This window comes from Ochotona princeps, chromosome 6, assembly GCF_030435755.1.
Source record: "Ochotona princeps isolate mOchPri1 chromosome 6, mOchPri1.hap1, whole genome shotgun sequence".
In the NCBI taxonomy this organism is placed as follows: Eukaryota; Metazoa; Chordata; class Mammalia; order Lagomorpha; family Ochotonidae; genus Ochotona; species Ochotona princeps.
Genome location: NC_080837.1, coordinates 17,016,890 through 17,032,301, shown reverse-complemented (window position 1 = coordinate 17,032,301; position 15,412 = coordinate 17,016,890). Strand labels below are relative to the sequence as shown.

Sequence of the window (15,412 nt, the reverse complement as noted above, 5' to 3'; positions counted from 1 at the left end):
GTTAGGGAAGGGGAGACAGTGAGAGAGATCTTCTTTTTGCTGATTCACTCCCCAAATGACAATTGCCAGGACTGGGTCCAGTAGAAGTTGGGAGCTTCCCTGGGATCTCCCACATGGATGCAAGGGCCCAGGCCTTTGAGCCATCCTAAACTACTTTGAAGCTAGTGGCCAGACCTTGCTAGTTTACCTGCATATCTCTAGCCCACAGGTATCCATGGACTCGGGGTGTTGCACTCACGTCTTTCACCACAGTAAAGACAAATGCCATGGGAAAGCACGTGACAGTAGGTCAAAGACCTGGAGACAGATTGAAAGCCAACAGGCAATGACTGGAAAGCTGTAAGAGGCAGAAAAATATGCCCTTCACTTGGAAAAAAAGGGGAAAATGCTAGTTAGTGCCAGAGAGAGGTGAGTCTTCAGGCTGATGTCGCAGGGGTACTGGCTCCAAAAGGAAAAAAAAAAAAAAAAAAAAAAAAACAGAAGATGGGAGCTCCTGGATGGCAGAACCCTCTAGATACAACAGGTAAGAATGCTTTCGCTCCTGGCTAGTCTGTGGTCCAAAGAAAGCTGTTTGTACACACCATCTCTCCTGGGGCTCAGGCGATGCATCCCAGACTCCTAGCAACCCCTCTCGGTCTTAGTGTAAAGCAGCCCCAGGGACTGCAGCCTGAAAGTTCTTCTGCATCGCCAAGCTCTCGTTTTCCTCAGGGCTAAGGACCCACATTTTAATAAGCTAGACTCTGGACTTGAAAAACATTAGTGAGAGGAAGTTGGTCCCAATTTGGGAATAATAAAGAACAGAACAACCACAACTTTAAATCAGTTTATTGACACAGTTAACACAACACACTGGCCTCCCTGACACCCCCACCCCGTCCCAAACTAGAGCTCTCCCCCTTCCTCTCCCCTAGAACAAGCTGTTGGGTGAAAACAGTAAAGGGTGGCCCACTTCTGCACGCCCAGGTTGCAGGCACTACTCGGAGCCCGACTGGGGAGGCAGCCGGCATGGCACTCAGCCAGCCAGAGGCAGCCAGGCCCTAACGACCTGTTCCCCCCACAATCCCCAGGCCCTGAGTTGCTCCTCTTCCTCCGTTCTGCTCTTCGTGACCCTGGCACAGGAGCAAGAACTTGTGGTGGCGATGTAAGAACTGGAGTTTGGCTAGTGTTTTATAAGTCCCAGACACATCTAAAAAACCCTGGTTGGGGAGGTGAACTTCAACGCCTCTATTTCAAATGCACTGATAACAATGAACAGATTAAGCCGGTTTAACCAAATGCCAGAATAACACTAAGCTGAAAAGAAGGGGTGGTCAGACCCATTTGCTCCAGGCCAGACAAACTGCACAGAGAAGCCCAGGCAGAGGTCAGGAAACAGCTCCAGGATACTGCCCAGGGGCGGGGAAAGCCTACACTCAGGAGCCCCTGGGGCAACAAAAAGCAAAGAAAGGAAACAAGTCAGTCTTAAAAACCAAACACCACCAAAACAGCAGGAGGGGCACCTGAGGCTGCCAGTGCTGGCCAGCGACACTCCAGGCCTGGCCGCTGGCACTCCCTCCCCAGCTAGGCAAAGTCCTCCCCTAGGCTAGATAGAGCACATCACACAGAGCAGTTAAAAAGCTTCTAATGCCAGTTCATAAACATCTTCATTTACTATTGGTGATTACATGTGAATAATATGTTTATACTGTTCTTTATGGGAAACAACTTCAACGCGTCAATCCCGAGGACACAGGCGGCAGCCCTCACCCTGAGCCCCTCAGCGTCCTGCCCAACAGTGGGGAGGCCTCCGCTCTGCCCCAGGGCTGCCCAACTACCCCCTCAGCCCCCACTGGTGCTCTTGGGCAAAGCATCCCCACTAGTCCTCTTCGGACAAGTTCTGGTCCAGAGGGTAAACCATGAACATCACATCTGGCCGAGAGGGGACACAGGGATGGCCTGGACGTACAATCTCAAAGCCCAAGAAGCTAAAGGTCTTCAGGAGTGGAGCTGCAGAGGAAAGAAGATAAAAAAAAAGGTTCCGATGAGAACAGAATGGAACCAGCCCTGATGAAGGCCCCAGGGAGCTGGAGGTGGCCTCCACCATCCCGTGTCGCTGCACCACAGCCCGCCCCGTCCTCCCTGGCCCCCAGTGCCCCTCACCTCTGTCTTCACGGCCCTTCCTGAAGCAGATGAAGACATAGTTCACTTTCATCTTCTCTTCAGCAAACTCGAGCAGTGCTAACAATCTGTGGGGTGCACAAACTACTCATAGCCATCACCTCCCTGGTCCTGCCCCTGGGCCCACTCCCACCCTAATCCCTGGAGGCAAATAAAACCAGGCTGTTCTAAGGCTAACAGCCAGCAGTATCAGAAGTTCTGGGGAGACCCCAGGAGTTAGGGGGAGGTGGGATCCACTGCTGCCAAGGAATCTTAGGTTCTTCATTTAAAAATAACACTAACCGTCTCTGTTTAACACTCTTACTTGACATTGTTTTCATTCTAGTACTGGGCAACACTTCACTCTGTAAAATATACTGAGTGTTCCAACACTATCTGAAGTAATACAGCTCAAAGATAGTCCAGAGCATAGAAACTGATCCTCCAAGATCACCTGCCACAGAGAGGGACACCCTGGACCTCCATGCTCCTGAGCTTGGGGCCACTCCAGAGAACTAGACACACACACACACACACACACACTGGGCTGCCCCAACCACCACTCCAAAGAACGACAGACAGACACACACACACGGCTGCCCCAAGGGTCATCTCTATGTCTTGCCTTTGCAGCTGCACCACTGCAGGGCCCAACAGAAACCTGATTTCTGCTGGAAATTGGGCACTATAGGATGATGCAGTGTCAGGATTCTGGTTACTGCGACAGTGTTGTGCTGTGACTCTAACCTATATGTCTGTGCCACACTTCTGGCCACCTGGGCAGTCTGCAGCTGAGAGCGAGTCCCCTGCAAATCCCCAATCAACCCAGACCCTCCTCTGCAGTGGCCTTTCCTTCCACGTGTGCTCCTTACCCTTCTTTGCTCCCATCAGCTAATAATCCATCTGGGATCTCGACAAACAGACTCTGGCTGGACAGGACTGCATCCCAGGAAGAGACTTTCACTTCGGTGACCTCATACCGGAAGTGGACGATGTGAGGCTTTCCATCGTTCACAGGGAGGTCCTGGGTCACAGTGAGCTTCTCGTCCTGGAAATGGAAGCAAGACAGTAGATCAGCCCCTGTTCCGGCCGCCACCACCACCACCACCATCCGCTCCTTAACTGAAGTGGCACTAGGCGGCCTCTCGGGCCAATCTCAGGTTAGCAGGACACTAAGCTCTGCTGATGCAGGGGCTGTCCACCCCACCAGCCCCATGCTTTTCCCAAAACACCTTTTTCTTCCCCTTCCCTGCCTGAAAGGGAAGCACGAAGCACAAATGAGAAAACATGTGTGGCTAGGGTCTCAATAACCCAGGCCTGCCCGTGGAGGAAGGTGGAGCCCACTGCAGTCTCCAGGGCTCAAGTTTTAGCTTGCTGGCTAACCTTCCATCCCAGGCTTAGGGAAAAGTGAAACCAACTGTGGGCTGCAACCACATCAGTGAGAAGGCAGCAAAAGGTGCTGCTCCCCTCCTCCTAGTGCTCTGAAGAGCCATTTAGCAGCCTTGATTCAGACTCCCTCCAGGTCCCTTGCACACACCGGGCCTTGAGCACAGCCCCAGGGGTCCCTGGATCACAGGGTCCTCCTTACCTTATATATTAGAGCTGAGAGAGAAGGATCCCTGCCACCCCCTCGCCCACCGGGGATCTTCGACAGTGGGTGAGGGGCATCAGGAGCACCACAGAGGCCCTGGAACAATGTGCCTGCAGCACTGGAGCTGGGGACAGTTACTCAAAGGCAAAATACTACTGCAAGAGAGAAAGAGGGCAAGACTGTCAACAGCAACACTTGAAGATTCCAGCCAGCCCAATCCCTATCTTCACTCTCCCTAAACAGGTGTTCTAACAGAACACTTGTCTCCTCAGCTTTAGCTTCTATTGCTCGTATCAAGGGAACCCACCAACACAGAGGCATAAGGGATCCTGGGAGGGCCATGAAGTCCAGCAGCATGTGACTGACCAGAGGGGTGGCTAGCAGACATCTGGAAAAACACCTGGCACTGGGTGGGCACACCTTGGAAGGACCTGGGTCTCAGCGCGTCTGCTTGAGTTATCCCTCTTGCCAGTCTCTCTCCCTATTCCGTTAAAGCCAACAGCCCATGTGACAGAATCCCCCCCATTCACAGCAGGCCCAAGAGGAGCATATGGGGCCTCAGGAAGTCAGGTGGATGGGGATTCCTTTGTTCCTCAACAAAGGAATGGGAATGAGGAAGGATTTGCCCAGATGCCTCTGACTAAGAAGTAAAAGCAGGGATTTTGGCCCAGCACAGCAGACTAGTAAGCGAAAGTCCTCCCCTTGCATGTGCCAGCATCCCATATGGTTTGTATCCCGGCTGCTCCACTTCCTATCCATCTCCCTGCTGTGGCCTGGGAAAGCAGTGGAAGATGGCCCAAAGTCTTGGGACCCTGCACCCACGTGGGAGACCCAGAAGATTCTGGCTCCTGGCTTTGGATTGGCTCAGCTCCAGCTGCTGTGGTCACTTGGAGAATGAACGAACAGATGGAAGATCTTTATCTCTCCTCTCTATAAATATACCTTTTCAATAAAAATATTACAAAAAAAAAAAGGAAAAACAGAGATTTGACTGCCAAAGCAGAGGTGCACAATGGCACAGCATCTGGGTTGGTCCCCAGTGTGCCAATTTTTGCTAGTCCCATCCCAATCTGAGCGTGGGAATTCAGGAAATACTGATGTGGTCAGAATAGGTCTGTGGGGAAGGTGGCGGCGAGGAGGAGGGCTGCCAACAGGAGTTATACAGACTGTACCCTGGACAACAGACAATAACTGAAGGGGGCAAGAATACAAGTTTGTGCCTTATGCCCTGGAAATAAGGCACCAAACAGGGAATCAGCCAGCAGCAGCTTAATTTACACTGCATTTCCAAAGGCCATTTTAATCTGCCCCCACCCCAGTCTCTGCATTTGCTTGTCCCCAGGGAACAAGACCTACTGAAAGTTGAAATGCTTTGGGTCCTGGCTCATTCCTGCATTTTCTTGGAATTCCCCCATACCTAGGATCACCCCTCAAAGGTCCCAAACTATAAAAAACCCAGCCTGCTGGAAGACTGGTCCCCTGCCATGTGGTCACTCCATCTACACAGGCAGTCGGTCACCCTCAGTGTATTTTTTTCTTTGATACTACATCTCACTTGGCTGTGAACTCCTGCCCGTCTCTGGCCCTCTCTCTCCTGTGTCTGTTTCCTGGCAGCTGCAGGCCTCGCAGACAGAGGGGATGCAGCAGGGGTGTGCTGGAGTCAGCTGACAACTGCGCACGCCCCTTTCGCATCTCTGTGCTGAATGTTTTATGTTGGTAGCCTGAATCTGCTGAGAAGGATGTGGGTATTTAAACCACAGAAATCAGCAAATAAGGCCTTTTCTCTCCCCCTGCAAACCAATTATAAAACCATATGAGACAACCACTCTTCACCCTGTTATCTGCTTTATATAAAATGCAGAGTCCGAGGCTCTTCTAAGTGGACAGCAACAGAACTGAACCTGCCCCTTACATGACAATAGTGTGATAACCAAAGGGGTAGTCTGCTCAGACCCTCTCACCCAGAAGCCCAAACGCAGCACTGCTCAGCTTCTGGATCTTCTCTCAAGGATTCAACAGCAAGCATGAGAGTACACTTGGAAATGTCTTGGGTTCCAAGTTCCCAGGGAAGTGGCCATGGCCTGGAGCCACATGACATCTAAGTCTAATAACTAAACGCACCTCCTCCAAAGGCCCGCAGGCCTTATCTACACCTGCTACCAGGAAGGGCAAGACTGAGGACTATGCCACAGACTGTTTTTACAGACAGGAGTTATTGTCTCCCAATAACTGGGCAAGACAGATGAGGACAGATGGAAGGGACGCTGCCTTTTCTACTATGAGAATTGCTTGGGTTCATAAAACAACTAGATCACTGAGACCCAGCAGAATTCTAGAATTCTGGTGACAGACACCTACTTCCAAGGGAATTATTCTTCAAATGGTCTTTAGGCGACTGAATTACACTCAGCCTCTGTCACGTGTTCCAGCCACCACCTTGCATCTTGGCCAATTGTCACCAGCAAACAGCAGCAGCACTGGGGTCAAACCACTGCACTGAGTAGGATGAAGTGAGGTGCTTTTTTTTTTTTTTTAATAAGACACAGAATCCCTTTGTCTTCCTAGAAATAACCCATGGAGCAAGCTCTGTGTCTAGCAATAATCTATAAACTTGCAATATTGCTGGCTTCCTGATATCTCTCTTCAAATGAATGCAAAAAGATACCAGGGTAACAAATAACTTCCCTACTCTCAGACACAAGGATCCTGGAGACACTCTACCCCTGCCTCATAAGGTCTGCAAAAGGCAGCAAGTGAGCAAGTGGCTGGGGGAGGGGAGGTGCCATGCCAGCGGAGTGTTTCAGGAGCCAGTTCCAGTTCCCTAAGAGAAACAGCTGGGGCTTGCAATAAGTTTAATAGAGAGTAGATCTCAATAATTATCTTCATTCATTATAAACCACCTGTTATTACTTACTGTGAATGACTATACTGCCTCTCTTTCAAAATACCTGTCATTTCTGAAGAACGAAGGGGAGATGGGTATGCCAGCAGTTAGACTAAGGGCACGGACTTGCCCAGGACTGAATGGCCTCCTCTAGTACCAGTGGTTAGTGATCAAATGGTACTGTGGCAAGGTATGCCACCAGCCTCATTAGAAGTAGCCCAGGAGACACTGATTTCTAAGCAGAAGTCATCATAAGGTCCACATCACGTTTGGTCTCACACTCAGCACATATCCTGGTCAGTGGGGTGGGGGTGGATGGGCAGGCATGGTTAATCACCACTATCAAAAGGATGATTTGGGGGGCCAGCTGTCGTGGTAGGCTAAGCCTCTACCTGTGGTGCGGCCATCCCATATCATGTCTCAGCTGCTCCACTTCCAATCCAGCTCTCTGCTTATGGCCTGGGAAAGTAGAAGATTGTCCAAGTCATTAAGACCCTTCATCCTCATGGGCAACTCAGAGGAAGCTTCTGGCTTCAAATCTGCTCAGCTCCAGCTGCTGCAAACATTTCAAGAATGGACCAGCAGATGCAAGATCTCTCTCCCTCCTCTCCATAACTCTGCCTTTTCAGCCCCAATCCAGAGACTTAAAAAGCTCAGGCTGATTAAGGAGAATCAAATGTGTCACACTGAACCTGAACATCCTGCTTTGGGAGAAGAAAAAAATTTACCATGCTGGAGATGAGGATGTCAGGAATTCAGCATGCAGCATGACCGCGCGGCTCCGTTAGCACCTGTGATTTCTCTGCTGTTTCAGGGAGCACCCCGGGATCCCCGAGTGCTCCCAGCATAGCACACACTGCTGTCCTAGAGACAGGAAGCGGCTGTCTGTACTGCTCCTAGCAGGTTACCATTCAATGCAGTGGCTACGGACAGGCAGTGCATTGGTAAGTCTATTCCTGGGAAATTCTGGTGCTAAAAAAAATTTAAATGCATTTGAAAGGCAGAGAGACCAGGAGAGAATTTCCATCTGCTGGTTCATCCCTCCACAAATGGCCCTATGAGCCAGGGCTGGACAGGGCCCAAAGCCTGGAACTTAGAATTTCATTCAGGTCTCCCATGTTGTGTGACGGGGCCCAAGTAATTGGGCCATCTTCTGTTGCTTTTCCAAGGAGCATTAGCAAGGAACTGGACGGCAACAGCCAGGATTCAAAACAGTACTCTCATACGATGGAACACCAGACAAACAGTAACCAGTTTAATCCACTGCACCACAATGCCAGCCCCATAGCAAATGTTTGTCATTCAAATCCTATCTTCAAAAGTCTACTATTTATGGGAGAGGGCCTGATGCAGTAGCCTGGTGGCTAAATCCTTGCCTTACATGTGACAGGATCACATATGGGAACCGGTTTGTACCATAGCTGCTCTACTTCCCACCCAGCTCCCTGCCTGTGGCCTGGGAAAGCAGTCGAGGACGGCCCAAGGCCTTGGGACCCTGTACCTGTGTGGGAGACCTGGAAGAAGCTCCTGGTTTCGGATTGGCTCAGCCCCAAACATTGTGGCCACTTAGGGAGTGAACCAGCAAACAGAAGATGTTTCTGTCTCTCCTCCTCTCTGTATATCTGCCTTTCCAACAAAAAATAATTAATAAATCTTTTTAAAAAATAAAATAAACAAGAGAATGGAAGAGACAGGTATTGTGATACAATAGCTAAAATGCCCATTATGGGAGTGCCCGGTTTAAATTCTGCCTATTCCACTTAGCCATCCAGCTGCCTGCCAGTGCACACAAGGGGGCAGCAGCTCACAGCTCACAGCTCACAGACCGCGGTCAGGTTCCTGGACGCAGCTGACCCAGGCCTGGCTGTTCCGCTCACACTTGCGGCGTGACCCAGAAGATGAGAGATCTCACTATTGCTTTGCCTTTCAAATAAATAAAACTTTAAAAGAATTAACCATAAATTTCTTAATAAAAGAAGTTCTATTGTAGAATCACTTTCAGTTGACTTTGTTAGTTTTTAACTTTTTTATTCTTTTGCTTAAAAGCAGGGCACAGCCTACTAGAGAGTAAGGGATTTAATATAAAAGCACGTCTGTGCCTAACTTCCATTTAACTACATCTAACAAAATAGCTGAGTTCCAACTCGCTTTGATACACTTTTGATCATGTTTCCCTTAAATCAGTGCCTCCTCGGCTCATTCAAGTCCACACCCTTTCTCTCTGGTTTCCAACACCTGCCAGGAAGGGTCAAATGACCTTGGTATCACCTATCTTTTTGGTATCAAATAAAAAGATACAAAAACCACATTCCCAGTATTCTGTATTCATTTGCCCGTTTCAACCTCTTCTGCCCTATTCATGCCTCGGGTCTGACTCCACACAACATCCAGGGTGTCCCTCTCCCTACCCTCACACAGAGAAGAGCGACGTCAGTCATGACTAATCCCTGCGCACAGGGGGACCACCTGGGGGCCACCATCACACAAAGTGAAAAAGAAAAAGGAAGAGAGGTGGAGAGGTGGTGGCCACCTCCAGTCTAGTGTGGCTGTGGAGGCTAATTTTCAGTGCCAAGTCCCCTTCCATCTGAGAAAGGGGCCCTGGGCAGATGCCAGGCCTAAGTCATTTTTTTCACTAGCGCTATTTTGTGTTTCAAAGGGAGTCTAATTGCTAAGCCCCATTATAGAAAAGAATGACATCACCATTCTGAATCACAGACTGAAAGCGAAACTGATTTTTGGTTGATTCTCCCAAGATACACACTTTCAATGGTAGCTAAAAGACCTGTGTCCCTGAGGCACACTGAGTGTGCCCACGGCTGGCACGGCGTGTGTTCTGTCAAAGCCACAGCCGCTGAACGCGCCCAGTGGTGGCTTGACATCTTACTTTTGAAATAACTCAATCTGGCTTATAAAGTAAGCTCACCACATAGTTCCACCTCCTTTCCCAAGATAGAATTACATCACTGTTTATGCCCCATTAAAGACCTCAGACATTTTCTGAAGGCTCATCTTCCACAGAGCAGTTTGTGTTCCTGCTGCTGCCCAACAGGAAACAACCTGTTTTGCTCACCTCAAGGAAGGAATGCCGCTCACCTAGAAGGCCCTTTTCTGCTCTGCGGCGGTCAGATGTGCTGCACAGCCCCGCAAATCGGGGCGCCGGCTGCAATCGACACTCCATAGTCACAAAGCGGTGCATTACTCATTTAATTTTTTAGAAGTGTACATTTGTAACATCCCTCTGCCTCACTCCTCAAGCCCTTTTCTTGCATTTCTCAGCAGCTCTGAGGCTAAATTTGAATTTTTTGGCAGGATTAGAAATTCTATTAGTCCACACTGCTTTCTGAGGCATGTCTACATTTTGGGGTAATTCCTGACTACAGTAGGAATCTCTCTCTGCCTCCATCTCAAGAAAACCAGCTCTCCCTACCACCTCGCGCTCCACGAGCCATAGTGTCAATCATTACCAAAACCTCCAGGGACAGACAGAAATGCCACCTCCCAGGAAACCATTTGGTGGAGGGCTCCGTGTGCACCTGGGCCCTGCCCACATCCCCAAGTCACAAAACACGCCCACCCGTAGGGCCCAAGGGTTGTCCTCAAAGTACATCAGCATCCTGTTCAATTACACTGTGGCCATGGAGCTAGAGCTAGGTCTCCTCTAAGTCCTGTACTGTCACAAGGTATGAACCCAAGTCTGTCCTCCCCACCCCCAGGTAGAAAAAGGCCATGGAGTTTGAATTCCATGGATGTAAACCTCATCAAGAAAAAAAAAAGATCTAGATAGTGTGTTTGTAGTGTTGTCTTCCTCTCCCTGGCCACGCCAGCAGGAAGTCTGACATTTCAGAGGCACTAACTGGTGCCCCAATAACTAAAAGGGAAAAGCCTTGTTTGCAAAACACACTGTTTTCAAACTTTGGGCTGAGTATGGCTTCCAGGAAACCCAGCCTCCGCCTCCCAAGTTTCTCACTGCAGCCGGGGAAGCTGCAAGTCCCATCCCCCACCCAATGGGAGCACAGCTCCCAGCTTGGCGGCAGCGGATACTAAACACCAAGAACACTGAGAAGAACATCCGGCTCTTATCAGAATCCCTAGTCAGGGCTCCACTGGGATTCCTTTCAGAAAGTTAGGAGCAGGCTGCCCCTGGAAGGCTGGGAAACACGCTGTGGAAACAGACACCCTGCACATCCCACCCCACCCCACCCCCTGGCTAAAGCGAAAGAGCCTAATCCAGGGCCTCACTCCTGCCTGGGGCCCTGGCAGCCCAGCTGGCTCCTCCCTCCACCTGACTTTGACACAGCCAAGCCCCTCAAATTACCAGGGCACTAAGCAGAGGGCCCTGCAGACCAGTAAGCCTGTTTTGCCACCTTAGGAAGCTCGCAGGAAATCTGCACACTAACCCCACCCGCGTGCAACCAGAACCAGAACCCAACCTCACCATTAGTGTAGACCCTTACAGTGTTGTTCCCAACATTCAGCCTGCAAAGAGTCCACCACGCACCTACTCTGGACCTGCTTGGCCCAGAGGGCTCTGGCAAGCACCGCAACCCCATTCTCCAAGTCCACATTGCAGACATTCACCCCACAGTATACCCTCCCACCTTGAGTGCATTTTGCTCTGGCCTTCTCAGCTTCCCTTCACCCCTGCCCTATATCCTCAACACTCCCAGTCTCCTGCCCCATGAGGGGCACCTTCAGCATCCCTGCCCATCCAAGTACACACCCACCTCCACCTCCTCAGCGCCAGAGGGACCCAGTCAGCAAAGATGGAGTATAAAAGTGGGCAGGCAAGGATGGGTGGAAAGGAAGAATTACAGAAAAGGGAAACTTCAGGGCAGAATGGAACCGAAAGAAAAAGTCGATGGACCAGAATGGACCCTAGCCCAGAAAATGGGTAAACTTGCTTTCTGTGTGTTGGCAAGAAATGGAAGTGGAGGGACCAGACAGGAATCTGAGAATTGAAAGAAAAAAAAAAATGGCTAATGGCCGAGAACAGAGTGAACTACAGGCAGAGTCCAGTAAGTTGGATGACTTTGCACGTGGTACCTAAGAGCAAAGGGTTAAGACACCCATGCCAGAGATGAGGCCCTTGTCAGCATAGAACTGTCTTCACCAGAGGAAGAGGAGGGGAAAGACTGGGGCCTGCGGACCAGGGAGCCCAGGGTGTCAGTCCTGGCTGCAGAGCTGAGTTACCTGGGGAGCTTCAAGAAGAAATGCTCACGTTTCCACCTGGCTCGCTCTATCTGCGAAGGGGCGGCCCAGGTTCGAATGGGTGTGCAGCCAGAGCGAAGAAACACCGGTGGGGGGAGGAATTGGGAAAAAAGCTGAGAAGCCAGCAGTGATGTGGAAGGGTGTGCAGTTAAACCAGCGGGAAACACAAAGTTAAAACCCGTTGCAGTGAGAAAGGAGCCCTAGGCGAAGAAGAGGCTGGTCTTTGGATAAAGCACAACACAATCTAAGTCAGATTTACAGCGAACGGATCTGCTGGCAAACCAGAGGGCCCAAGCAAAGCGCAAGAGCCGTACGGAGGGAGAGCAGACTCTGGGAGGGGGGACCTCAAGAACTTCAGCTCAGGACTGGAAGGGGGCAGCTGCCAGCCTGGGGGGGGGTGGGGCGGATGAAGGAATGAAGCCAAGCAAATGGGAACTACTGTGATGTCTGAGACGCAAGTGAGAGAGTGGAGACCAGGAGCGGATGGGACAATACAGCAATAGCGTCTGGGGGCGCTCTGAGGGGTGTATGCGATAGAGTTGGGCAGAAGGACCACACACAGGGCCATGAAGCCTACCTGGAACAGGCCAGGAGAGCCGGGCACCCTCACTCTCCCCAGGAGAGCTGCCAGGGTTTGGGAGAGAGGAAACCAGCAAAGGCCCAAACCAGAGGGTCTCATGTGCAAAGGCGGGACAGCCCCCAGGCCTTTGCTGGGCAGGGGGATGCTGACTTCACCTGAAGACCCCACGGCGTGGGGGGGTGTCAGTCAAGATGAGAAGGGGGAGGGGAAAGATAAGTTCTAGATCAGAGAAAGTTTTGGAGGTGAGGGGACATGAGGAGGATAAGAATCAAGTCCAAAGTTTGAGAAAGAAGAGAAATGACGGAATGACGTTGGGAGCCAGGGAAAATGGGGACCTGACTGGGAGAGGCGAGGGCCTGGCTGGAAGGAGCATTAGGGCCGAGGAGAGTGGGGGAGGGGAGAGCTGGGGGATGCAGGCTGCCGGGGGGAGGGGGCGGCCAGCCTGGGGGCGCGCTGCTCAGGAGAGGATGCACGGCCAGGGAATTGAAGATAGATCTGGGAAAGATGAGAAAGAATTTGGGGGATCTGGACGCGGGAGGAAGCCCAATTTGGGGAAATGAGCCAGCCTCCGTTCGGCGGGGTTGAAGCGGGGGGAGGGGGTAGAGGGGGAACCGAATGGAAGGTCGGGTTCGGTCTTGGGTGGGAGGGGGGCTTGAGGGGTCAGGGAAGGCCAAGATGGGGGAATGGGCCCGGCTGGAGGAACGGGGGTAAAGGACGGAAGGAGGCCCGGTGGCGGGGCTAGCGTTCGGACTGAGCTGGCTCAAGTGGGGAAAGGGGACCCGTGCCGCGGGCGGCGGACGGGCCCCCCGGGATGGCGGCCAGGGCCGGCTGGACGTCGGGGAGGCCCGCTGTAGCCACAGGGGGTGGAGGGTGGGGGCGGGGAGCCTGGGCCGGGCCGTTACCTGTCCTGGGTGTTTATCATCCTCGGCGGCTCTGCTCAGGGTGGGAGGAGGCGGCGCAGGGAGTGGGTAGGTGGATGAGTGGGTGGGTGTGGGGTCGCGCGCGCGCGGGGCCGATCTCTGCGGGCTAAGTCCCTGTCAGGCCGCGGGCCGAGCGCCCTCCTCCTGCCTCAGCGAGCGCCTGCCTCCAACTGACCCTCCCCGGCCGCCGCAGCCGCCCCGCCCCCGAGGGCCTCATCTGCATAGCCCCACCCAAGAGCCGCATGGTGTCCTGGGAAACTGGGGCCCACAACAAAGGGCCAAGCCCCGCCCCGCGTCAGCGCAGGCGCACCGGGAGGTGGTCGGCGGGTCGGGTGGGGGCGGGGGTGTGGGGATGAAGGGCAGCCTTTGTGGGGCTGCCGTGCTCACGTCGGTGCTGGCGATAGCGAGGCTCAAAACAGGCGTTATGTTTCATGGGGAGTTTTCTGAGGATTGACTCTAGCCTAGCGCTCGTCCCCGAGCAGGGCTACGCCAAGGTGGCTTCTTGGAAGAGTATCTGATGGAACCCGACTAAATCAGAAATCTGAGAGGACCCCAAGCCTCTTAGTGTGAATCCAGGCCCACAGATGTCGGTTACCTCGGCCAGGTCTCTGCGTCTTGCAGACGTATCCCAGGCCAGTGGTCACCCCATGGTTCGCGGCTCAGGTGGCTATCTGTGTGGGTGTCACCTCATCTTCACCTCATCTTGACAGCCCCGGTGGAGGGTGCTGCCACCCCTCACGCAAGGGTCCGATTTCCCAATCCTTTCCATTTGCTACCTCTGCTGGCCCCTAGTACAGATGAGTGCTATAAATTCACGATGCGTAGCGCCCTGACCTCTCAGGTCCCCGGACTTGGCTCCCACAACCTCCATTCCCTGTGTGGCCAGGCTGCCACGGGGAGAGCACACATTATCCCGGATCTCGGCAATCCACCGCCCCCTTGAGCCACGTCCACTGGTCTATTTCAGAATAGTTAACTGAGCAAAGGCCTACTAGGTGCCTGGGGCACGTGCGAGCATTCAGCCAATACCTAGCTCAGTCCCGTCAGAGGGATCCACACACAGAGAAACTGTCACAATAGGAGGCGAGTGACAGTTCTGAGGGAGGCCCCAGCGAAGGCCCCCAGGGAAACAGGGCAGCTCCAGAGGGCCAGTCACTGTGGCCTCTCATTCAGAACCTTCTCAGGACAGTCACTCTACTTCAGGGATTCAGAGACAGATGGAGGGTTAGAGCTGCCAAATAAAAGCTTTTGCAGACTAATAATAAAAATAATAATTCCCCCAACCTTGGGAGGGACCATCGACATTGACATAGCCCCAGCGGCCCACACCCCAGCTCAGCGCCGGGTTTGCTGCGTCCTGTCGCTCTGCTTCTAATCCATCTCCCTGCTAGTGCACCCTGGGAGGCAGCAGTGATGGCTGGTGAACTTGACTGCCCATTCCTCCTTCCCCAGCGGGGAGACCCACATTGAGTTCCAGCCTCCTGACTTTGGCCCGGCCTTAACCCCAGCTATTGCTGGGGAATTAACAGCGAGATTTCTCCCAGGGCGATGTGGGGGTGAGGATGATGCATGCCTATGCTTATGTGTATCTTTCTCTGTCTTTCAAATCAATTAAAAAAAACCTTTTAAAAGTCTCCCACGCACATGCAGGAGCCCAAGCACTTGAGCCATCCTCTGCTGCTTTCCCAGTCCACAAGCAAGGAGACGGATCAGAAGTAGAGCAGCCAGGACACAAGCTGGTGCCCATAAGAGATGCCGGCACTGCAAGATGAAGGTTGAACCTGAGAGCTTGGCATCAAGTCTCCTTGCGGCCTCTAGTTCAGCCTCCAGCAGGTGCACACCCTGACAGACAGCACACATGGCTCCAGGCTTGAGTCCTTGTCACTCACTCCTGCCTTCAGCCAGCCCCAGTCCCACCCGCTGAGAGCATCTGGGGAGTAATTCAGTGATTAGAAGGAAGATTTTGATTTCTCTTCCTCTCTGATTAATTAATAAAAATTTTAAAACACCCTGCCAGGTTCAATAGTTCAAATGGCTGATCCTGCACTCCACCTTCAGGCACTGGCATCTCATAAGGGTGCTGGTTTGTGTCC

At 52.3% G+C, this 15,412-nt stretch overlaps 1 protein-coding gene across 1 annotated transcript; it reads right to left on the bottom strand.

Moving 5' to 3' along the window:
• Positions 1–807: 807 nt before the first annotated feature.
• Positions 808–13,526, bottom strand: OAZ2 (ornithine decarboxylase antizyme 2). Its single transcript, NM_001290035.1, is given in 5 exon segments — positions 808–1,986; positions 2,140–2,225; positions 3,009–3,184; positions 3,725–3,882; positions 13,302–13,526. Coding segments are annotated over 5 exon segments (570 nt in total). The 5' UTR covers positions 13,322–13,526; the 3' UTR covers positions 808–1,855.
• Positions 13,527–15,412: the final 1,886 nt, after the last annotated feature.